The sequence below is a fragment of the Heptranchias perlo genome, chromosome 24, assembly GCF_035084215.1.
Source record: "Heptranchias perlo isolate sHepPer1 chromosome 24, sHepPer1.hap1, whole genome shotgun sequence".
Taxonomy (NCBI): Eukaryota; Metazoa; Chordata; class Chondrichthyes; order Hexanchiformes; family Hexanchidae; genus Heptranchias; species Heptranchias perlo.
In genome coordinates, this window is record NC_090348.1 from 42,328,797 (window position 1) to 42,355,274 (window position 26,478).

At 45.9% G+C, this 26,478-nt stretch overlaps 1 protein-coding gene across 4 annotated transcripts in view; it reads right to left on the minus strand.

Moving 5' to 3' along the window:
• Positions 1-26,478, minus strand: part of plxna4 (plexin A4) — a 552,119-nt gene that overhangs the window by 284,636 nt on the left and 241,005 nt on the right. For all 4 annotated transcript variants that reach the window (XM_068005167.1, XM_068005168.1, XM_068005169.1 and 1 more), the window contains exon 4: positions 8,158-8,289. In XM_068005167.1, coding sequence (XP_067861268.1) covers positions 8,158-8,289 — 132 coding nt within the window. The remainder of the gene's footprint in view (positions 1-8,157; positions 8,290-26,478) is intronic.

Sequence of the window (26,478 nt, forward strand, 5' to 3'; positions counted from 1 at the left end):
GTTTCTGATGTCCTGTTTGAACAACAAAGATGCAAGATTTCTGGGGCACACTGAAGTAAAAGGTTAAGCTCCATGGTTGAATTTCGCAGGAACCTGCCTGTTGTATAGATCTCACTTTTTTTTCTAGATAAAAGGCAGATTTAAGAGCAAAACCAAGACTCTCTGAAGCACATAATCCCAGTAGATAAGGGCAGCCATAGTACGTAGGAGGCAGAGTGGAGAAATCTTATTAATTTAGCAGCGCTGGAGTCCCTCACTGACCTGCTGTCTGACCTTACCATTTCCTTAACATTTGCTTGAGCAAGATCCAATATTATAACACGTGTAATGTTATGTGCTCTGCGCCTGGAGTCTGTTTGGTGATGTTATAAAACTGAGCAGCTGCCTGTCAACTGGTTTGATCATCAGGTGATTGCAGAGATTTCACATGATGAGATACTACTGCAGAATCATACAGCACAGAAGGAGGCCATTCGGCCCATCGTGCTGATGCCAGCTCTTTGAAGGAGCAATCCAATGAGTCCCACTTCCCTTGGTCTTTCCCCATAGCCGTGCAATTTTTTCCCTTTTCAAGTATATTTCCAATTCCCTTTTGAAAGATATGGTTGAATCTGCTTCCACCACCCTTTCAGGTGATGAGGAAAGGGCCATTCAGCTCACCTCAGGCTCATCTGTTCAGAAAGAACCTACAGTCCCCACCATTATCCAACTGGCATCCAACTGATTCTTAAATGATTCCAAGATTTGCATCCCCATAACCCTTCCTGGAAGTCCACTCCATGCACTGATAGTAGCTCTGCTGGATCAGTAACTGAGAAGCCGCAAGTTCAAACCTCATTATGGTAAGTTTGCAAAATTGAATTCAATAAATCTGGTAATTTGCGGGCTGGCACCAAAGTAAAAAAATGAGCATGAAAGTTGCTAGATCGTCTTTAAAACCCAACAGGCTCACTAACACCATCTAGGAAATGGACCTTAAGACCCTGATCCGGTCTGGCCTACATGTGGTTCTGGTTCACATGGTTGACTCTTAACGTCTTCTGAAGTGGGCAAGCAAGCCTCTCAGTTCTAAAACAAGTGCTACAAAATTCAAGGCGGCAACCCAACATTTTCTGAGGGCAACCGGGAACAGGCAATAAATTGGGCCTTGCCAGCATCACCTGTGCAAAGAACTTCCTGACACCAGTCCTGACATGAAGCCAAACGGCCTTCCTCATCTTTATCCATCTTCTAGCTGATTTTATTTTTAATGAAAGATCAAGTTGTAGATTTTTATCTTCACGGACTGGGTGGTAATCTAGCCGAGTGAATCCCCCACCCATTACTGAAATCAATCTGATTCAATTGATTTTAATGGAATGAACGTTATAGGGGTTCGACAATAGGCGGCTGATCAACTCTGCCAGTTTACAGGCCAGGCCATGAAAGCCGAAAATCTACATCAGGTCTCGTTTAATCCATGGGCTTTTGTGATGTGCACAACAGTCTTACCACCCCCTCCCCCCCCACACCCCACAGCAACAGTGAGTGAGATGCCCGAGGCCTCGATGCTATAATGCACCAGATGATCTGAGAGGCACTCAATGTTCAACAGGTAGTCGTTTAAAAGCCAGAGCAGGGCCTGACCACCCCAAGCTCCAATGCGTGCGAGCACACAGAACAACTGCAATACAATATTGGAAAATGTGAGGTTATGCACTTTGGCAGGAAAAATCAGAGAGCAAGTTATTATCTTAATAGCAAGAAACTAGAAAGTACTGCAGTACAAAGGGATCTGGGGGTCCTAGTGCAAGAAAATCAAAAAGTTAGTATGCAGGTGCAGCAGGTGGTCAAGAAGGCCAACGGAATGTTGGCTTTTATTGCTAGGGGGATAGAATATAAAAACAGGGAGGTATTGCTGCAGTTATATAAGGTATTGGTGAGACCGCACCTGGAATACTGCATACAGTTTTGGTCTCCATACTTAAGAAAAGACATACTTGCTCTCGAGGCAGTACAAAGAAGGTTCACTCGGTTAATCCCGGGGATGAGGGGGCGGACATATGAGGAGAGGTTGAGTAGATTGGGACCCTACTCATTGGAGTTCAGAAGCATGAGAGGCGTTCTTATTGAAACATATAAGATTGTGAAGGGGCTTGATCGGGTGGATGCGGTAAGGATGTTCCCAAGGATCGGTGAAACTAGAACGAGGGGGCATAATCTTAGAATAAGGGGCTGCTCTTTCAAAACTGAGATGAGGAGAAACTTCTTCACTCAGAGGGTAGTAGGTCTGTGGAATTTGCTGCCCCAGGAAGCTGTGGAAGCTACATCATTAAATAAATTTAAAACAGAAATAGACAGTTTCCTAGAAGTAAATGGAATTAGGGGTCACGGGGAGCGGGCAGGAAATTGGACATGAATTTAGATTTGAGGTTAGGATCAGATCAGCCATGGTCTTATTGAATGGCGGAGCAGGCTCGAGGGGCCGATTGGCCTACTCCTGCTCCTATTTCTTATGTTCTTATGTTCTTATCAACTACTCTTTTACCAGCTCCTTATTTACTTCTGCTAAATTAAGCAATAGTTCAGTTCCAAAGAAACAGCGGGATGCCTATTTAAACCAAAGTGGTCACCTCCTGGCTACTCCATGTTCCAGGCTGCAGTATACTGGCTTAGTTTCCAAGCTCGTCGCTGACAAGGCGACTCTCTGTGTGGCGGGAAAGGATGAAGAAACAGAGAGAGTGCTATTTATACTCTACTTACTATCACTTTTCAATCAGGTTTTGAAAGAGCGTCTTCATTTAGGCTTCAGCAGCAGGAGGATGGGCGGGCCCGAAACAAAGGTGGGCCTTCATGTTCAGCTGCTCTCAATGGTACAAGCAGGGAGTTTTTTTTCTTCCTCGCTCTGGTCTGCAATGAAAGCTCCAACACAACGGTGTCTCTGAGCACCGGCCTACCAAGAGCTAACGAGCCTCACAATAGTGCAATACCTTCACCTTCTCAACATAGTTCCCAAGGCGATCAAGCTGGCCTTCACTTACTGTGCTGCCAAATGTGACTTGTGAATAGAACAACTTACTGTGCTATCAAAAGATTTCTTCCTTGCAAGCAAGAAAAATCCCACCTATAAACCTGTACCACACAGAACAATTCTGTTTAATGAGAACATAAAATTCGATTGAGCCACAATGGCTCAGTAAATAAAACAGATGGTGTGGCATTGAGCCATATACACAGCAAGGAAGGTCTCAGGCCCAGATTCAATCCCTGGTCTGTGCTGCGTTAGCCAGTCTCAGGCAGGGTAACCATGGGGACACTAGGCTGGGGTATGAGGAAACAAAGTCTGCCAGGGTTCCTACTTTTGATCACTCCCCACTGGCCTCGCTGGAAAGTGAGTGCGCGTCCACACTCACAAGTGGAAAAGGACCATTTGGGTGAAAGTGATCAGTGGTCCCTGGAATTGTGCCTCAGCGTGGGGTGGAAAAAGTGAAAGAAACAAGCTCACATAGGAAGATAAGAAAATACAAAAGGTGAGAAAGGCCCACCAGAAACTTGTACTCCCCTCTTCGAGTTTATATATTGCAGCAATCTGTTTTTTTTAATTGCATCACAGTATTGTCTGAATGTGATAAGTGGCGAATCAACCATAACTTTCAGGCCCTTCTGTAAGTCTCCCTCTGCAAATCCAATCCCATTCGTTGATAACTTCTGATGCTTATTTATCTAACTGATATGTAAATCCTCACAATTATCAGTGTTGAATTTCATCTGTCATTTTTCTATCCAGCCACATAGCTTATCTAGACCATTCTGTTAATGTGTTTTTTTTCTGATACCTCTTCCCTTACAGCTCTCCCTGCCTTGGTGTCATCAGCACATTTTGGCAACCTATCATTTGTTTTTGTTTTCCGGCCCCTTAATGTGCATTAGAAATAACAGGAGTCCATGTGGGGTCCCAATTTGCACCTCCCTCCATTCAAACATTTCTCCTCTCACAAGTTCCTCCTGTCCCCTGTTTAGTAACCAACTTCCGATACAGTTCTACATTCTACCTTAGATTCCTATGGCTCTTCATTTAATTAGAAGTCTTTCATGTGCAACTTGTAAAAAGCCTTCTGAACATCCTGATAAACTGAAACTGGGATTATCAACATTCACTTTATCCGTAGTATTGCTCAAAGAAACTGAGAAAAGGCCAGATCTTCCCCTTCAAAATTGCCATTTCTTATTAAGTTGTTATTCCTTAGAATAGATTCCGTTGTTTTATCTGTTATTGGTATCATCCAATTGGGCCTGTAGTTGCCTGAGTCGGAGGCATCACCCATTTTGCACCACATTAGTCCTATGGTACCTCCCTAGTGGCCAATGATTCATTAATGACCATAGCCAGTGCCCCACAAATTTGCCCCCTGGTCTCCCTAGGATACATGGCAACTCGAGTATGGGGATTTGATAGTCTCTAGTCTTTTTGGCTTGTCAACTACCTTACCTCAATAATCTCGAGAATGTTGGGTGTAGCTAATGTGATGAATATTTATAGAAAATATACATTTAATATTTTAGCCTCTTTATCTTCAGTCTCTGTGCCACTTAACTGTTCTGCCACTTCAAGAATGTTTTAATGTTATTCAGAAGTTATTTTGTCTCTTCATCACTTGGGCTCTTTCTGTACCTCTAATATCTTTGTTAACCTTCTTCCAACAAATCCTCTCGAAGGTAACTGACTTGTGTCACCATGGTTACTAGGAACCTTAAAGTGAAAGGTTGTAAATACGAGCATGTTTACAATGGCCATCAATGATTCTGTGCCCGCTGCTTCTCAGCAGTTTCTGCAGTCCCAAAGCTGTAACATTTCCTTCGGCTTTTTACAGCATTCGGAGACCCCTCTTAACCTTTCCCAAGCCTCGGAATAATAGGCAATCTTTAATATGTGATTTCAAAAAGGAATATTTAAGAGTAAAGGGAAATCAGTTTATCGTTCAACTGGGTGGCTCACACATTTATGATCAGAGAAAGGGGACCTGGAACTCATTCTTATCCACTCCCTCTTCACATCAGCTTCCAGTCCGAGGCTCACTGCTCGTAAGATCTTATTTTTCCAATTTTCTCCCCTTTTTCCCTGAAGGCGCTGACTCACATTGGAGTATACTTCTCCTGGGATACGGTTCCAAAGAAACCAGAATCTCCAACAGCCCCACCCCCAATCTTGCCCAATTGGACATTTTTTTTTTGATGTGTGATCATTGGCAGGCCACGTGGTCCTCATTCGAATCCACACCCCTGCACTTTCCAGCGAGGCTTACCCGATAATGATCAGGAGTAAAAAGCCTGGCTGATTGTTTTTTCCTCCCTCCCTCCCCAGCCTAGAGTTTCCAAGACCTGTTGCAGCCCTCCCTTTGCGCTGGTTTGACGTTGCCTCCGTCGGAGATAGGACTGCAACATGAAGTAATCATTGGTCAATGCACAATGATTGTATCAAGTTTATCCCCCAAAAAAAGTACATTTTAAGTGATAATCATGAGTAATTTTCCAAGTACCTGCCGGTACTCTTTTCCGATATCTACAGATATCCAGGATTGTCCTGGAGTCTCCAGGAATTAAAGATTAATCTCCTGGACACTGCTACGAGCAAAACCTGGGACGAAAATGATAGGGGCATTAAAAAATGATGTGTTTTTTTTTTCTCCATTTTCTTTGAACATTTTTTGTTTATTAGTTATAAAAATATTGAAGATGGGAAAAAAACTGCTGATTGACTGGGTGGGACGATTGGAGGTGGGAGGTCATGTGATGAAACCTCCAGGAATATGTCCAACCAGAGTTGGAAACCCTCCCAGCGCACAGAAAATTGCCCCCCATCGGATCACCTCCGCCCTCTGTATCTTATACCGACAAACACCAGCTTTTACGTAGTGCCTTTCACAATGAAACATGTCTCAACACTTCATACGACTGATCGTCCTTGGGAGTGCGGTGGTTGTTGTGATGTGGGCAAACGTGGTGGCCATTTTGCACCTGAACCATCCCACAAACAGCAACGAGATGGATGACTGGATAACCTGCTTTTTGGTGGTGTCAGCCGAGGGAAGAATGTTGGCCAGGCCATGGAGAGAATTTCCTATTCTTCCTGTGCCATGGGACCTCTGCACCTCTCACCTCAATTAAGCAACTAGTTAGATTCAGACTAGCAAAGTGAATCAGTCTGCAAGATGGAGCTTGTAAGCCAGCAGCAAACTATGGAATGCTGCTGTGTATTCATTTTTCAATCATAATAAAATCTAGTTGTTTTTCCTTTAACAGTTGTCACTGGATTGATTATTGGGAAACATAATGACAATGCAAGACACTTTTGCTTTCTGGCGCATTCTTTAAGATAACAAGCTCCTGGATAGATGGCGTTCAGTGCAGTTTGTGAAGACACAATAAACCAAAATCATAAAATGTCAAGGCATTTTATTCAGAGTTTGATGGATTGTTGCTATCCTGTTCACACGCAAGAAAAGTCAAACCACATGAGGCGTGTGGACCTGCGAGCTGACTGAGGAAAACTAGTATTCATCTGCCAAGCTAGAAATCATGGACTTTAGCAGAAATGCTCAACTTTTTCGATATGCTCTTTCCCTTCTAACGTTAAGCTTTACAGGATGAGGCTAGAAACATCGTATATTCACTCAACAGTAGCTGAAATAAGACACGTTGCTAGATTTCGCCGCCCCCAACTCCCCACTTATTTATAGCCCACACGTGGAAAATCTAGCCCAATGTTTTACCAAATTATTTTAAATTCAGATGCTTTGTAAACAACACTGAATTTTGTCCTTTTTAAAAAATTTCTAATATGCTGCCATGTGTAGGAGCTCCACCTATAAGATCATTCATAGTTACTGGATTCCTTCAAATTTCCCAGGGTAGAATACAATCACCCCCTCACCTCCCCCCACCCCCCGTTACAATGTGCTTCGGTCCTCTTCCACTGCCCTCTATAATGAATTTGGTGCAGTTCTCTCTCCCTCCCCAATACAATGACTTTAGTATTAATTGGACATGTTCTTAGCCTCCCTCAACAGATTTTCCTTTCAGTTATACCAGAGATAACGACGTACTGATTGAGGGATTGGGTCACTATGGTGCACTGGTCCAGTGAGATCTTATGAGCCTTATTAAATACTTGTACTTTCCCAGAGCCCTGAAACACGATGAGTGTAAGGCTCCACTGATTCATTCTGTTTTATGTCCTGATATTTACAACTGCCACAGGCTGACAAGACCACTCCGACATTACACAGTGTGTCATCAAAGCTAAGCACTGTATCAAAAGGTGACTTGGTTAAAGTACTGTTAAAAGTGACCCGGAAATCCAGGCCTATTCAGATAGGATTAGTGACTGCCCTTGTCACTGGCACTGAAAGGAGCCAGCTAGTAATTCCTTTCGGCACTACAGAGTGTGAGATGTCAGTGCTGATGTGTCAGAGAAAAGGCCACACTACAGTTGATGCCTCAGCAATGTTCAAAGCGTGACAGTTTCGAATGCATCTAGCTGCTGTACCCTAGGATTAAGGAGTCTGCAGTCTGGAGGCACTGACTGGAGAGGCTACTCTTCCAACTGCACAGAGATTCTGCATCAAAACCGTCAGGACATGGGGAGCGAGGATATCTTTATGATATACAGTAACCATGAGAATGCTTCTCACAGTAAAAGAACAGAAATAAAAATCATTTGCACTCTAGCAAGGGATTTTGAGAATACGTTTCAGTCTCCAACCTCTCTCGACCCACTGCAACCTCTAACTTGTTGAGAACTGCAGCACCCACATTCTATCCCACACTCAATCCTACTCACCTATCACCTATCCATCCTTCCCAACCTCCATTGGTTCCTTGTCCCTCAGCTTGACTTGAAAATCCTTGCCCTCTACACCTCCGACTTCTGCAATCTCTCTCCTCACCACACCCTGCTCAAGCCCTCCACTCTTTCATTTCCCCCTCCCTCCACTTTACCAGGTCATTCACAACCTTAGCGCCTTGTTGGACCCTGAGCTGAGCTTTCGGCGTCTGTGGAGATGGTCCTACACCACTTGCCAGAATTCAATCTCCACAACTTTCCGTAGTTCCATCTTTCTAACGACACAACTGAGGAATGTAACCGGTCTGTAAAACATTACAAGGGCCTGCTCTTACCTGCTTTTCTGACATGACATAGAGGTATTGATGATCCACAGACAAAGACATGTCTCGCAGAATAGCACCACTCTCCACTACCTGAATGGTCTCATACTGCAAGGCACCATGGGAAGGCCCATCCACACGGATCTAGGAAGGAAAGAGAGAGAGAGAGAGAGAGATCACTCACTGAACTGCTTTCAATTCTTAAAAACGTCTATATTATTCATCAACTACATTTCCTCAAGCTTGTACTTATTAGTCATTTATGTGGTCATAGTAGTATGTCTCCAGTGTTTAGTACTGTGTTTATTATTTTTTTTAAAAATGTCCCCCAATTTTCTCCCTTCCTGTCCAGAAGGGATAGACGCCTTGGTGGGATATAGTTCCATGATGCTGGGCGCCCTCTGTCCCCTCACTCAACTGGTCATTATTTATGTGCAAATTTAGACGGTGAGCGTTGGGCAGGCTATTTGATGGTGCACTTCCAGTAAACATCACTGGATAATGCTGAATGGTCAATGAACCTCCCAGGATGCTGAGACAAAGTGCATCCCTGACTGAGATCAGTCAACTCAACACAGACTATGGATCCAACCTGGAACCTTTTTGATCCGTGGGGTTCAATGCACTCAATGGGGTCACTGAACCCCTAATCGGTTTTTAAACACTTTTAGTTAAGTAATCAATAGCCTCCTGATTGAGACGCACCTATAATGTGGATAGCATTTAACTAGCTGTGAGTGTTAACAGCTGTTTACCAACCTGCACCGCACATGGTGTAGGACGTGGTTACATGTTGTCGCAGATATGTCATAAAGGGGATCATTGAGCAGAAGCTAGATGCATCCTTACGGGGTGAGGGAACATCAGAGTTTGAGGCACCAAGGTTGACCTGGCATGCCTCCTACTGGAACTGAAGAGCAGGATCACTGGCAGGAATATTGGATCATCATATAACAATGGGGAATACCACATGAGAAGATGCAAAATGTAAATAATATTTTCAATACTACATGAACTTTATAACTGGCTAGCAGTGCAGCTGAGATCAGTCCATTCATGAAGTATTCTTCGATGACATTATGATGTCATATCACAGCCCATGTCAATCTAATATTACAGCCTATCTCCTGCATTGAATGGGATCCAACTTCACAGCCCAACACTTAGATCCAGGGGAGGTCTGACATCACAACCCATCTCCCACTTTGATAGGAGGTCCAACATCGCAGCCCAACCACCTATATCCATCGTCAATCCAGTATTACAGACCATCTCCTGTTTGCACCAGTTACTTCCGTGGTAGGTCCAATACCACACAAAATCTCCTCCTTCCATTGTAGGGCCATTACCACATCTTTGGTCTGTCAAACATCACAGGATATCACCTATAATCATGGTTTCACAGCCAATCTCCTATATCCATGGTTAGTCCAACACCAGTTATATTAATGCTTTCGCTGTCTCATTGATAACATTTGTAATTTCTTTCATAAATACCGGGGGATGGCTGGTGACAATGGAACGGTAGCCCACCACAAGTTAGGACCTTCTAAAACAGAGAGGAGGTGATTGGCATTGGCCCAGGTGAGGGAAAGTAGTGGGAGAAGTACATGAAAAATATTTTGTGATGATGGATCCAACCTTCGGATTAGAAAGTAAGAGCAATTATCCAATTTAATACTTCATACAGTGTCAGCTATGGCTCAGTGGGTAGCACTCTTGCCTCTGAGTCAGAACGTTGTGAGTTCAAGTCCCACTCCAGAGACTTGAACACAAAATCTAGACTGACACTCCAGTGCAGTACTGCATTGCCGGAAGTGCCGCCTTTCAGATGAGACGTTAAACCGAGGCTTCGTCTGCTCTCTCAGACGGACATAAAAGATCCCATGGCACTATTTCAAAGAGCACAGGAAGTTCTCCCGGTGTCCTGTCTAATATTTATCCCTCAAACAACATCACTAAAAAATAGATTATCTAGTCATTATCAGATTGCTATTTGTGGGACCTTGCTGTGTGCAAATTGGCTGCCGCATTTCTTACATTACAAAAGTGACTACACTTTAAAAATACTTCATTGGCTGTAAAGTGGGATGTTCTGAGGTCATGAAAGGCACTATATAAATGCAAGCTCCTTCTTTCCAGCTGAGAGCCTCGCCTCCTGGCAACGCACATCAGATATTCAGGCGAACACGGTGCACGCTTTTTTGACTGGCACACAAGATGCCCTCCTGGCAGCGCAGTGTCAGGAAAAATTGCCCCTAACGTTCGAAAAGCCGTAAGCATCATAACAACCCAGGAGCTCTCATTCATCCCAGGTAATATTCCCATTACTGCCATACGAAATGCAAGCCATTTATTTGAGTTATGTAAACTATGGTGATCACATTTGCGGGGACATGGTTAATGCTAATGAAGGCAGTTATGTACCAACAGGGTACGTTTGTGTGCTTAACAAGAAAATGAAACGTTTCACAATCTAACATGTTAAGCTGAACGCAGATAATTAGTGAGGCAGGAAATGGTTGTGTTCAGTGCCACTCTTCCCCAGGTCTGTGACTGTTTCCCTACTGAGAGGTGAGAATTAAAATCAATCAGTTACCAATAGCACTTGGCACGTTTTTCATTTATTGGAGCACACCCCACTGTGACTACAATCTTTCTAATGCCATTGCCTCCAGACTGTGGAGCCAGGAGTAACTGGTGGTTTGTAAATGTGTGAATTATCAATATCTCGCTGAGAAATTAGGTTTTTTTCTTCTTTTCTATCGTGCCCTGGTCACATTTGGCCCTTAACCAACACTACCAAAAATAGATCAGCGGTCCTTTTTCTTATTGCTGATTGTGGGATCTTGCTGTGCACAAATTGGCTGCTATGTTTGCCTACAAAACAACAACGATGACACTTCCGAGAGTAATTCATTGGTTGTGAAGCGCTTTGGGACATCCTGAGGATGTGAAAGATGCGATATAAATACAAGTTCGTTCTTTACTTCCCTTGTGAAAATTTGCTGAATTATTTTGGTGATTTGTTCACATTGTGAACATTGAATCGACTCCAGACAAACAGATCACTGAAAGAAGATAAACTCTTTCAAAGCTCCAAACATCAAGTTCAAATGGACCAATCCCATTCCCATTGTATAGAATTCCAATGGGCTAAACCGTTTCCCTTTCACTCCCATTACATAGAATCTAAATGGTCCAATTCCCTTCCCACTCACTCCCATTAGATGGAATCCCAATGGACTAAACCACTTCCCACTTACACCTATTATAAAAAGTCCCAATGGAGTAAAATCTTCCCACTCACTTACACTGTATAAATTCCCAATGGGTCAACTTGCTGCTACTGTAGTAATAAAACTCTGTTTTGGTGGCAAGGAAACTTGACATTGTTTGTTTGCTTCATATTCGTGATTGGTAGAGCAGTTACATGAATGAGGTACAGCTCCTTAAAAATGGGGTGTATTTGATATACAATTGATGCACAGCTGTTGCGAATATTGGTGCAATCATAGAATCACAGAACTTTACAGCACAGAAAGAGGCCACTTAGCACATCATGTCTGTGCTGCCCCTCTGACAGAGCTAGCCACTTAGTCCCATTCCCTTACCCATTCCCAAAAACTTTTAAAAAAAAACTTTTCTTTAAAGATGTATCCAACAACAACAACAACTTGCATTTATATAGTGCCTTTAACGTAGTAAAACGTCCCACTGCCCTTTAGAAGCTATATGTACAGTATTCTGCTTCTGCAGCAGTTTCTGGTTAGTCATTCTATATTCTAACAACCCCCCACGTTAAAAAAAATCTCCGAAACTCTCCCTTTGCCCTTTTCATTCCCACTAACACTTTTTTTGGTAAAAATTGAGGTGAAGTACTTAGCCCTTTATTCTCCATATTATCTTTTTCCAAACAGCCCTGCCCTTTCTCTACATATCTCTTCATTTATGAATTTTCCACTGTTCAGTAGTCTATAATAAACTCCCAGTAGGGTAACCATTCCATTCTCATTCCTTAACTGTAACCAAATACATTCGGCTCTGCATCAACCCCTATATCATTCTCACATTCTATATCATTCTCATATTTTAGTGATGTAATTAAATATTTGAGGAATCCCACAGCTTTTCTTTCGTACTCTACCCTTCCAAAGTATTTTGCAACCAGGAATGTTCAGGTTCTAGTCGTCCCTGGTCTAAGCTACATCTCTATCAATGTTATTGTGTCACCCACTCCCCCATAGAATTTACATCGAGCTACATCGAAATTACAGCACAAAAACTGGCCATTCGGCCCTACTGGTCTATGCTGGCGTTTATGCTCAACACGTGTCTCCTCCCTCCGTACTTAATCTAACCCTATCAGGATACCCTTCTATTCCTTTCTCCCTCATGTGCTTATCTATCTTCCTCTTAAATGCATCTATGCTATTTGCCTCAACTACTCCTTGTGGTTGCGCATTCCACATTCTTACCACTCTTTGGGTAAAGAAGTTTCTCCTGAATTCCCTGTTGGATTTATTAGCGACTATTTTATATTGATGACCTCTAGTTTTGGACTCCCCCAACAAGTGGAAACATCTTCTCTACATCTACCCTATCGAGCTACATCAAAACTTCAGCACAAAAACTGGCCATTCGGCCCTACTGGTCTATGCTGGTGTTTATGCTCAACACGAGTCTCCTCCCTCCGTACTTAATCTAACCCTATCATTATCTTAAAGACCTCTATCAGGTCACCCCTCACAGCCTTCTCTTTTCAAGAGAAAAGAGCCCCAGCCTGTTTAGCCTTTCCCGAAGAGGATATCTTCCCAGTTCTGGTATAATTGGTGCCTCTGTTTTTATTGCTTTTATTCGGGATACTTTAAGGGCTCGATTTTACCAGGCCTGCGGGTTTCCGGCGGGTTGGGTTTCGGGAGCGTGGTCAACACGCTCGGTGAAATTAGTGGGTTGCCCGCACGATCGTAGCAGGCAACACACTAATAGGAATCAATTACCTGCTCCTCCGAGGTCCGCGCTGCTGGTCTGCGCGTCGGGCGGGCTGCGCATGCGCAGCACGATCTGTCAGCTGGAGGCGCTCTATTTAAAGGGGCAGTCCTCCACTGACAGATGCTGCAACCAATGGAACAAATTACAGCATGGAGCAGCCCAGGGGGAAGGCTGCTCCCAGTTTAATGATGCCTCACCCCAGGTATCATCAGATGGGGTGAGGAGGAGGGCGAAGACAGAGATCTTCCACCCGGCAGGCGGGAGGAAGCGGCCAGCCTCTGCCACCAAGAAGGCCTGGCTCGAGGTGGCAGAGGGGGTCACCTGCGCAACCAACATATGGCCCACCTGCATACAGTGCAGGAGGCGCTGCAATGACCTCAGTAGGTCAGCCACAGTGAGAACACCTAGTCTTTCCCCTACACTCCATCTGCCACAACACTGCCCCAACCCCACATCTCCTTCGGCACCGCCAACACTACTCTGTCACATCACCCCTCATACCCACTCAAACCCCATCCTCATCTTACCTCCACCTACTCACCTCGCCAGTACTCATCCTGCCACTAACACGCAACCCAATCCTCATACAATCTCATGGCTCTATCCCATACTCACCCTCTCGTGCATCTCCCTCATGGCCAGCCTCACTCAACCTGCCACCACCTGTGCTGCAGCCACAGGGCATGCATCACATATGTGCAGTAGGCAGTGTAAGGCAAATGTTTCGTGAGCATGAAGGGGGTGCACAAGGGTGTCGGAGGGTTTGCCATGGGTGTTACCTATATTGAATTTCAGAGCAACAAACAGCACACATTATATTGGCACCACCACTGCCATGTCTCCGCGAATCCTGTCTGTTGTGTCCAATAATGACCGCTCCTGGGTATCACTATGAGGACCCACCACTGATGCCACCCATCGTGTTACTGCAGAGTAGGTGCAGGTGTATTTGCAGGGCTCCTCCGCGCAGACGACTGAGAGACATCGGCGGTGTAGCCGGCTGCACCCTGGAAGGATGCGGAGGAGAAGTTGTGGAGGGCAGTGGTGACTTTGACAGCGACAGGTAAGCAGTTGGTGCTGGGGCCAGCCAGGAGCAGCTCGGCATGAAAGAGCCTGCAGATCTCCACGACTACATGTCGAGCGAATCTGCGCCTCCGTGTGCACTGCTGCTCGGAGAGGTCCGGGGAGCTGCGCCTCGGTCTGTGGACCCTGTGGCGAGGGTAGTGCCCTCTGCGATGCGTCTCTCTCTGCGGTAGCCCTCCCTCCTGCTGTGCAGGTGGGCGTGCAACAACACCGTGTTGGGGGGCTCCACGTCTCTGTGGCGGACGGCGTGGACTGAGAGGCTGCTGGGGCTGGTCATGCTGTTCGTCCTCTGAGGGTGTCCACGCACCACCCATCTGGCAGGTGTTGGTCTGAGGGGTTGTGCAGGGTAGGTGGGTGGTTCCTCGGACTGGGGCTGCGGTTTCGTGTCGGTCTGTCCTCTGGCTTGGCGGGGGGTGGTGGGGGGCAGGGGTTGCCCTATGTGACGCGGTGGCCTCCTGCGTGGGTGAGGGCTCTCCCCCGTGGAGTGCACCTTGGCACCTGCCACAGGCTGCTGGCTGCAACACGCCTGGTTGGCGAGAGACTGTTTCCCCCAGTGTGTGAAACACTCTGCGATGCAGGTGAAATCCCACAATTCCTCTTTTGACAGCTGATTCAGCTCATTAACTGACCTCAACAAGCAAGGTAAGTACTCTCAAGTGGAACCCCGCTGGCTTTAATTGCCTGCGGGATTCCCACCAGTGGGGGCCACGCACGCAGCCCCGCACGTCATCGGGGAACCCGGAAGTGGTTGGGATCGCAGCGCGATCCGGTCACGTGACCGCATATCGGGATTTTCGGGGCCCCCCCCCGCTGGAAACCCGCAGGAAACCCGACCCTAAAATCGAGTCCTATATATCAGGTTTGCTTAGTCTCCAGTCACACAAAGAGGTCGAAGGGAGTACAAATGAAAAAAAAACACAGGAAGTAGAAGGGAGAGGAAAGGGCTGCAAGAGGGTACACTGGAAGATAGACGACAGCAAAGGAATATAAAAGGGCATCAGGGAGGTCAAAATTGAACAAGACAATACAAGAGAAAAAAGGGGATCACACAGGAATATAGCGGGCCACAGTTGAGAACCGGAGTGCTTGAAGATGTTAAGTTACTCTTCCCTGCTTGACCTACACATGCAATGAGCATCAGCAAAGTTGCCTCAGGCCAGGAGGGGGAAGGGAGGGAGGGGGGGGGGGGGAAGGGAGGGGGAGATGAGTAGTCAACATACAGAAAAGACCAGAGTGTCTCCAACTCCCTTGGGCACTCAAAGACCTTTTCAGAACAAACAAGTCTCATCTTTCATGCAATGTGAACAAAATAAAGAAAAATTAAAAACCAAATTCCTAACAATGAACGTCAGCAGCAGAAACCCAAGAAAAATTTAGAACTGCAAAATCGTTCCCGGTACACAATTAACAACCGGATTAAAGTGGGAATCATGAGGTTTGCCACCGGCGCAGACCTTCACTCGCCACGAGTGAAGGGTGCAGATTCGAGTTGGAACTCTAACTCTGACCCATGCTTGTTTCCAGCGAGGCTCATACATCTCAATATCTGCCTTATAAAATTTAGAGGATATATTTGAATCAGACCTGGGGAGAATTTTTTGACAGCCTTTTTATTTTCCAATTTTCTCCCTTTCTTCCTGAATAGAAAGAACTTGCATTGGTTTGAGGTCTCATCCAAAAGACAGCACCTCTGGCTGTGCAGCATTCCCCCAGTACTGCACTGGGAGTGTCAGCCTAGGTTTTGTGCTCAAGTCTCTGGAGTAGGACTTGAACCCACAGCTTTCTGATTCAGAGGCGAGAGTGCTACCCACTGAGCCACGACAGACATCCCATGAATGTGTTGACTTCCCACTAGGTTATAGATCCACGATTGCTCAGCGCTCACATGACACCCCAAAGGCAGTCATTTAGATGCGAACCACATCACAGCTGAGCCCAACCCTGTCCCCATCCAAAGTCCACACATGCAGCAGGGGCCACCCTCCACTCGATCCAACTCTCCTTTGTGTAACTCAGGGGCACTCGCGCCGATTGTAGTAGCCTTTCCTGCTCCCATGTCTGAGATCAGCTAACTCCACACCGACCAGGAATCAAACTCAAGACTTTCATGGTCAGTATATCTCAGCTATTCAGTGTCTTAACCAACTGAACCATTTGGAGACAATCTTTCTGTGCTGTCCATGCAAATCATCGATTATTCTGGTAATTTATGAATGAGATTTGATAGAAATGCATTTTGCATTTCCTCCCTAAACCTCTCTCTCCTCCTTTAAGGCGCTCCTTAAAACCTGCTTCTTTGACCAAGCTGTCCTAATATCTCTCTGTGGCTCGGTGTCAAATTTGGTTTGATAATCACTCCAGTGAAGTGCCTTGGGGCGTTTTACTACGTTAAAGGCGCTATATAAATGGCAGTTGTTGTTGCATTCCCTTAGGGCTTCTACTGCTACGTTACGGTCACTTTGTCGCGGACCCCATTTATCCGGCGGAGCGGAGTGCTGCTGTAAGAAGTGTTGAGGATAGTGGCATCACCTGAACCTCTCGTTGAGATTATTTTCAGGTAACCGCTGCTACTTATTATTTTCTCCCTTATTCCCTTCCTTCAGTCACCTTTATTTGATCTCCCTGTGCCACGCGCCATTTCCAAAGTGAGAAGGTGGGTGAGCTGAGCCCTTCAAAGCTGCGCCACCACCAACCTGTACTCAGATACTAAGAGGCACATGAGGGGCCGGAGGGGGCGCTCTTTGATCCAGACCACCCCTCTCCTCCTGTCAGGAAGTATCGACGACTGTGACAGCTGAGATCATGAACTCACCGTCAGAGGAAATGTGAACACTCGCATGCTGTGCTCTGCCAAGCCCATGCCTCATTCCTACGGACAGGCAGGAAATGACCAGCTGATCTATCAGGTCTGCCCTGCACCATGATGGCCGGAACATCATGACTAAACACTCCCTCCCTCCATCCCTCCGCCCCCCCCCCCCCTCCACCCCCACCCCATCCCATCAGCACAGCCATGTAATCTCCTGGGAAAGGCAAAAATTCAAAAGTGATCGTGAAAATGTTCGAAATGTTGATTCAGGGGCTGAAACTCTGGTCGTCACAGAGTTAAATGTTCCCACTGAAATAATTCCCCAAAAGCCAAACGTAAAAACCAAACAGCAACTCTTTCTCTTACAACTGAAGAAGTGTGCTTAGCGACCAAGATAGTTTATGCCCTGTATTGATCAGTAAGACAAAGGCACGAGTGAATTAGACAATTATACAACTCACAGCGCGGCAGTTCGCAGCTGAGTCAGTAATGAAAGCTACAGACGGGCCCATACAGGCAGTTCTTGCTCGAAGAATCCAACGCAAATAATAATACAATGTGCAGCTGTTCTACGCTCCTTAGAAATGTTCTCAAGTTGCTTTTAAATGGAACGGCCTCCGGGAAGCCAGCCTAATGGTCCATTTACAGCCCATTGTGCAGTAATATCGAGTACCAGAGGCTCTGTATTTCATTAACTTAGCTCTCCTCGCAGCACCACGGGCAACAAAGGGGGCGAATTTCCTCGGCTGTCCTCCTGCTCCGCCAGATAAATGGGGCCTGCGCCAAAGTAACTGTAACGTAGAGGCAGAAGCTCTAAGGGAATCCAACAAGAACTTGCATTTCTATAGCGCCTTTAACGTAGTAAAACGTCCCAGGAGCGTTATCAAACAAATTTTGACACCAAGCCATATATGGAGATATTAGAACAGGTGACCAAAAGCTTGGTCAAAGAGGTAGGTTTTACGGAGCATCTTAAAGGAGGAGAGAGGTAGAGAGGCGGAGTTTAAGGAGGAAATTCCAGACCTTAGGGCCTAGGCAGCTGAAGGCACGGCCACAAATGGAGAGGCGAAAGAATCTGAGGATGCACAAGAGGCATCAAATAGTATCTTGGGATCTTATATGTCCACCTGAGCACACTAGAAGCAGATTCCTGCTATCTACTGACTCTTGCTGGGAGAACATTTCACCTGAACTAACAATTGACACATCTGAAAACATGAGAGAGCTGATCCGTAAATACCAAGCTGGATATTTGACTGTGGAGGGCCTCACAGCTGATCCTCATCCCATCCTCACTTGACGTCAACACACACGCACTCTCCAGCAAAGATCAATAGGCTACAGAAGCGGTCATCCCGGCTAATTTCTTTCTTTCTCCCTAACTCAGGCACACTGACATCAGTAGCAGTGCCTCCACTAATATCCAGGGGTCAAACTTGGGATCTTCCTAATCTTGGCACCAAATTGCATGGTGCATGGGGAGAAGTGTTACTAATCGCAGTTTTTATAGGCAGCTATACTGCAGTAGGGGAGAAGTTCCCAATCATGTTTGCAACACCAAGCTACTTATTAATAATGTACTGATCCTGAGAACAGGGAAAATGACACCAAACCAGGAGAGGTGCAGAATGGTTCGATCAAACTATGGAACCCCTATCAAGATGCAATGCTGTGTAACATTCTAAAATTGAGTTGCAGAAAGTCGCATTGCAATAGATATTCCAGCCATGGACCATGAAGGGGCGGGAACCGAGCCCATTCATGTTTTATCAGTGGAAATGACTCTTGAGCTCCTTGGACAAATACTTGAAAAAGAAAAAAATGCAGGGCTATGGGGAAAGAGCAGGGGAGTGGGACTAATTGGACAGTTCTTTCACAAAGCCGGCACAGGCACGATGGGCTGAATGGCCTCCTTCTGCGCTGTCTGATTCTATGACCTCACGTTACTTAACACACCTGCAGCAAAGTACTGACAGGTCAGCAGGACGCGACTGTGACAAAGAGGTGAAAAAGAGACACTCCTTCCAATTCCTAAATGCAGCAGTAAGAGGAGATTGTTTGATCCGAACACTGCAATCGATTTTAGCCTCCAACCCCTCTCCATCCATTGCAAACTTTCTCATCCGTACCAACACTATGATAGCCCTTGTTCCTGCAAAGCTTCAAATGGGCTGTCCCACATGCTCTTCCGCTTGCCCACATCTTTTTAGGAGTTGTAATTCTGACTGATTGCATCGGTTCCTTCCAATTCTTTCCCATACCGTGGAGCATCTTACTCCCTCCCTTTCCTCTTCCATGTTACAGGTTTTTGAAACCTAAACTAGACGTTACCCAACCCACTGCCCCATGGTTTAGCCTGGACCTGCTTTTTTCGTACCTTGGTAGTAGTCCTTCATCATGGACCTCTTTGCTTTGTGCTTTTGGGTTTGCTGATGTACCTTTGGCAAAGCAGCATCACCTGTAACTTTCCTCTGAATCCTTCAAAAACGTTGCAGGCCAAGTTAAGGGGCTCCGTGCAGAATGTATGCTTCACTCTTTGTGAGTGTCACTGGGCAACCAGCAATATGAAGCATGTTCTGAATCAAAAGGAGGGCTACACACACACGGAGGGCACATGCACAAGGACAGAGACTGGGCAGAAATTCAGGAAATCGTGGGCCAAAATAGTTCCTACCCTACAAGAAATCCCCACGGGCCTATTATGTACTTCAGGAGACACACAGTGTTTATGAATCAGTATTCATGACTATTTATGTGTTAATTAGCAAACCAGGCACATCTTAGAATGTGTAAATGAAACCTTCTCTACTCTTTCATTGTCCCCGAACCTTAATTGTACTGTTTATTCACAGAACAAAGTTAAATCCTTGTAAGACAGATCTGGTTTTATTTACTATAGATCAAAACGTAAATCAAATGCCTCGCAGTCAATTTCCATTTTAACCTCCATTATTCTTATTTCCTCTGTGACGCTCATAGGGCTGTTGAAATCTGTAAGATATCATTGAACATTATGCCGAGCTAAGTTGATTTAATTCAATCTGTATTTTACTCCACTTCCTCCGACTCTCCCGCCACCCCACCCCGCCACAGAAAAAAGTTAACCCTTCGGGAGTAATTTTCTGACATGCGTTGGTTCTCAACCAGCAGCATATTGTCAGAAAATTAACTTCATTCTGCCTTGCACCATCCTCCTTCAGTTGGGATGGTCCAGCTGGCTAACACAGCCAACTCACCAGCAAAAATTACTCAATTAGAATCCTAAAGGACTTCCCTCATCAAGGAACATTATGGTTCAACAATAACAACTTGCATTTATATAGCGCCTTTAACGTCGTAAAACTTCCCAAGGCGCTTCACTGGAGCGTTAACAAACAAAATTTGGCAACGAGCCATGTAAAGAGATATTAGGACAGGTGACCAAAGAGGTAGGTTTTAAGGAGTTACTTAAAGGAGGAGAGGGATGTAGAGAGGCGGAGAGGTTTGGGGCGGGAATTCCGGAGCTTTAGGGAGGGAATTCCAGAGCTTAGGGCCCGACATCAAGTGTTCATGCCCCCCGCCAGCAACATCCAACTAGGAATCTCGATGGAGAACTGGATTTGAAGCCAGGTTCCCGCGGCTGAGGCTCAAAGGCTGTACTGTTGGTGCTGGTAACTTCATTGCGATAACCATCCTTTGCCGACGTGTGCACGGCAATCTGCATCCTGCACACACAGTCCCCTTTCCAAATCACCAGAGGCATCTAAGAAAAATCTTTGTTGGTCACACACAGAGGACTGGAAAAAAAGGATATTTCAGTTTTAATTACAAGTCCAAGGGCCAAATATGCTCATTGAATAATTATTAGCTGGACAACAACTAGAAGGATTTACTATCTAAAGACATCCGTCCTGTTGCTACCTAGACATAGTCAAGGGGTGGAAATTCTAGCCTTGTTTCTGCACTTCTGCTCACAGGAAGATTACTCACTTCTGATTTTATACTAAGGTTTTTAATTTATTGTTTTCTATCAGCATATTCCTCTTCTGAGTTTGTTTTGCTTTCTCCTCTTGCTAAATTTCTTTGCTCACTCACCAGTTGCTGTTTATCTTTACTTTCTCCCCTTGCCATGCTGCGCTCTTTTATTTTCTGTCTATCTTTGCCAATTTCCTCTTGGTCAGTTTCTTTGCTTTCTCTCTACCTGCTGTATTTCTTTGGGGGGTGGGGGGGGGGGTTTGTGTGTGTGTGTGTGTGTGTGTGTGTGTGTGTGTGTGAGAGAGAGAGAGCGCGAGCGAGAGGGTGGGGGCGTGCGAGAGGGAGGGGGGTGCGAGGGGGGGGGGGTTACGAGAGGGAGGGGGGTTGCGAGAGGGAGGGGGCGTGCGAGAGGGTGGGGGCGTGAGTGTGAGAGGGTGGGGGCGTGCGAGAGGGAGGGGGCGTGCGAGAGGGTGGGGGCGTGAGTGTGAGAGGGTGGGGGCGTGAGTGAGAGAGGGTGGGGGCGTGAGTGAGAGAGGGTGGGGGCGTGAGTGAGAGAGGGTGGGGGCGTGAGTGAGAGAGGGTGGGGGCGTGAGTGAGAGAGGGTGGGGGCGTGAGTGAGAGAGGGTGGGGGCGTGAGTGAGAGAGGGTGGGGGCGTGAGTGAGAGAGGGTGGGGGCGTGAGTGAGAGAGGGTGGGGGCGTGAGTGAGAGAGGGTGGGGGCGTGAGTGAGAGAGGGTGGGGGCGTGAGTGAGAGAGGGTGGGGGCGTGAGTGAGAGAGGGTGGGGGCGTGAGTGAGAGAGGGTGGGGGCGTGAGTGTGAGAGGGTGGGGGCGTGAGTGAGAGAGGGTGGGGGCGTGAGTGAGAGAGGGTGGGGGCGTGAGTGAGAGAGGGTGGGGGCGTGAGTGAGAGAGGGTGGGGGCGTGAGTGAGAGAGGGTGGGGGCGTGAGTGTGAGAGAGTGGGGGCGTGAGTGAGAGAGGGTGGGGGCGTGAGTGTGAGAGAGTGGGGGCGTGAGTGAGAGAGGGTGGGGGCGTGAGTGAGAGAGGGTGGGGGCGTGAGTGAGAGAGAGTGGGGGCGTGAGTGTGAGAGGGTGGGGGCGTGAGTGAGAGAGGGTGGGGGTGTGGGTGTGTGAGAGGGCGGGGGCGTGAGAGGGCGGGGGCGTGAGAGGGCGGGGGCGTGAGAGGGCGGGGGCGTGAGAGGGCGGGGGCGTGTGTGCGCGTGTGAGGGTGCATGCGCGAGGGTGCGTGTGTGCGTGAGAGTGAGAGTGCGTGCATGCGGAGTGTGAGGAGTGCGAGAGGAGTGTGTGCATGTGTGAGGAGTGCAAGTGTGTGAGTCTGTATGTCTCACTCTCTGTTTCATTTCTGTTTGCCTCACTTTCATTTCCCTCAGATGGTGAACAGCATCTGCTGTAACAGGCTGGGCTGGGAGACTGTCCAAAATTCTCGCACTCCTCATACTGTGTTTTTAAAAAAAAAAATTATGAACAGTTTTGTTTTGTTTAAATGAGTCACAGAGGGGTACTTGTCCAGCAAAGAAGGATGGGAGGCTCATTGCAGGGGCTCATTCTGGAGTGTCCCTATAATCATGGTGACGGAGCAGTGTTTCATTAAATCACACCAGCAGAATGTCAGCCGAGGGGATTATAACCAATAATTCCCTCCAGCGGAAGCCAATAGCCTTTTTGATTAACAGAGTTTTGTGTTGAAACATCACGGCAATGGCTCGCAAAGGTTGGTTATCGGGGGACATCTCGCCCAGCTGTTGATGCGCACATTATCACAGTTCTGCCTCTTTATCTGTATTCATTTCAATCTAACACAACAAACAACCCTCCCAGCAATAAACAGATGCTCTTGCTAAGTGTCTTGGAAAGCTCCAGCCCTGCAATCTCTACCTAAACGAGTAATTAGCATTTTACGCTGTAACCCTTTGAGCGCAGGAACCCTGAAATGTTTTCTTGAACCGTTAAAGAGGTTTCCTTATCTCAGTGTGATCCTTACAAGGGCAGTAATTGATATTCTAGTCTTAACTACAACAGCTCCGGACTTTTTAAGAGCATAAGAAATAGGAGCAGGAGTAGACCACGTGGCCCCTCGAGCCTGCTCCGCCACTCAATAAGATCAAGACTGATCTTCTATCTCAACTCCACTTTCCCGCCCTATCCCCATATCCCTTGATTCCATTAGTGTCCAAAAATCTATCGATCTCAGTCTTGAATATACTCAACGACTGAGCATCCACAGCCCACTGGGATAGAGAATTCCAAAGATTCACTCTGAGCGAAGAAATTTTTCCTCATTTCGGTCCTAAATGGCCAACCTCTTATCTTGAGACTAAGATCCCCTAGTTCGAGACTCTCCAGCCAGGGGAAACAGACTCTCAGCATCTAACCTGTCAAGCCCTATCAGAATTTTACACGTTTCAATGAAATCACCTCTCATTCTTCTAGAATCCAAAGAATATAAGCCCATTTTACTCAATCTTCTCACAGGACAACCCTCTCATCCCAGAAATCAATCTCGTGAATCTTCGTTGCACCACCTTTAAGGCAAGTATATCCTTCCTTGGGTAAGGAGATCAAAACTGTACACAGTACTCCAGGTGTGGTCTCACCAGAGCCCTATATAATTGCAGCAAGACCTCTTAACTCCTACATATATATACACACACACATACATATAACAAATACATACACACTCACATTATATATATATTTGTTTATCTTTTCATAGACACACATGGACACAAAATAGAATATTTGAATCAAGTAGCCCATCTCAAATGCTAACTAATAGGGTAATTGGGTCATCAGATGAGAGTCATCTGTCACATGGGGGGGGGTCTCAACCCTTGTCTCATTACCCCCCACTGATGCTTAATGGACAGTACGCAGTCAGCCCACTGCTCCCTATTGGCCAGTACACCTACTACATCTCTTCCAGTCTCCTTACGCCTCTGTGAAGCTCCTTGACACACTTCTTCCATGTTAAAGGCACTATATAAATGCAAGTTGTTGTTGCATTTGTTGAATCTCTCCCTCCCCCTCCCCCCTGGTGCCTCCACAGGTTGTTAAATCACACTTCTTCTCTGCTCCCCCAAATATCCCATTTTTGAGAAAAAAATTTACTCAGCGAGTTGTTACGATCTGGAACGCATTGCATGAAAGGACGATGAAAGCAGATTCAATAGTAACTTTCAAAAGGGAATTCGATATATATACTTGAAGGGGAGAAAATTTGCAGGGCTATGGGGAAAGAGCAAGGGAATGGGACTAATTGGATAGCTCTTTCAAAGAGCTGGCACAGGCACGATGGGCCGAACGGCCTCCTTCTGCACTCTAAGATTCCAGGATTCTATAAGCCTCACCCCAGGAGTAAAAGATGAAATATTGATGTCCTACTTCCATGGCATATTCTTCAGCCTTGTGTATTACTGTGTGCTCATTGGCATCCTCCATCTGGTCCTCCCAAGAAACAGTGAGCTCAACACTAGCTGTTGCTTGCTCACTAGGGTCCACATCTGACTGAGGCACTGGTGAGTCCAGACCATTTCCACCGGCCGGATTTCCCGACTTCCCAAATCTGCCATTGTGATTTATTTAATGTCATGAGCATTCGTTCCTCCTTAGCCCTCACAATGATTGGTGCTGTACATACATAAATTATGAGGGCAGGTTGCATAAACTTGCCTTGTATTCCCTTGAGTATAGGAGGATTGAGGAGTGATCTGATCGAGGTGTTTAAAACGTTAAAAGGATTCAATAGGGTAGATTCAGAGAAGCTATTTCCTCTGATGGAGGAATCAAGAACGATGGGACATAATCTTAAAATTAGCATTCGGCCACTCAGGAGCGAAATCAGGAAGCACTTTTTCACACAAAGGGCAGCAGAAATCTGGAATTCTCTTCCTCAAAAGGCAGTGGATGCTGAGGGACAATTGGAGCTTGCAAGACTGAGATCGATAGATTTTTGTTAGGTGAGGGTATCAAGGGATATGGAGCTCAGGCGGGTAAATGGAGTTGAGGTGCAGATCAGCCACGATCTAACTGAATGGCAGAGCAGGCTCGAGGAGCTGAATGGCCTCCTTCTGTTCCTGTGTTCACAAACGTAGAGGTCATTACTCAGCCTGTGCTCTAGATGGCTCTGTATCCAAGCTAGCTGCTTCAGTTTGTCAATTCAATTTACGAAATTCATCCTCTAAAAGCAGCAGACACTGTTAATGCATGTGTCACACTTCGTACATCCTTCCCTTTTAGCTCAGTATATTTTACGCAGCTTAGTGGAATGCCGTGAAAAGCTGCGTGTTAAAATGTTCTGAGGAGATAGTAAATCCTGACCATAGGAACCATGACTTATTGGTGAAGCGCAGGGTTCATTCATACAATCTGAGGGAATCTCAGTAACAGTAAACCCTTTAGCAACCAAGAAAAAGTTTCATGGTGTGTGAAAGATTTGCAAGGAGGGTGGCATTAATACATGATCCCCTTTAGTCTATTCTAAATTGGCTTTTACTTACACATAGCCTGTTTGATACCTCTGCAATGCAACAGCCACTGACCTGGTACTGCACATAAACAGAGTTGAGTTTACTTAATACATCCACAACTGGAAGGACATCCTAATTAGCATTGTGTGTTATAATTAACATTAAGCCCATTCACAGTGCTCAGAATTACGTAGGAAAGCAGTAACTGTTGTCATGTAGACTTACACGGCAGCTGATTTGTCCTCATCAAAATCACGCGCAACACCGAGATAAATGGCCAGTTAATCTGGTTTTGTTGGTGATGGTTGAGGGGGGGGGATTGCTGGCCAGATATCAGGAGAACCCCATGCTCTTCTTGGAATAGTGCCATGCAATCTTTAACATCCATCTGAACCAGTGGGACAGATCACTATCCCGTTTAACATCTTGTCCAAAAGATAGCCTTTACAACCATGCAGTGCTCCCATCAGTGCTGCACTGTCAGCCACCGGTCTCTGGAGTGGGACTTGAACCAGCAACCTTCTGACTCAGAGGCAAGTGCTACCAACTGAACCAAACTAATTAATGTTGTATATTTCTGAACTTTAATTCATTCATTTTAAATATCAGTGGTGTGTAATGAAATCTTTTATATAATACACTTCATATTTTTGTTGATATTGGTGATGATTGGCAATCTATTTATCCATCTAATATCCTATTTATCTTTCTCCATCTCTCTGTGTCTAATTATCTGTCATTACCTATATCTAAACCTATTTATCTATCTCTCTAACTATTCATTTTGATCGATCAACTAACTTGCATCGGCATTATACAACTTTGGGGCATATAAATTTCCAGTGGGGGATATTTGTCCCTAATATTTACTTCTTCTGTTTCCTTCCTTTTTCTCAAGGAAAACCAATTTCTTTCGGGATTCTTCCGCTCCACCACCCCAACTTAGGGACAAGCCCCATTCAGGCATGTAAACAGGGCTTCTGCTGAAGTTACGGCAAGGAAACGGGACAAACC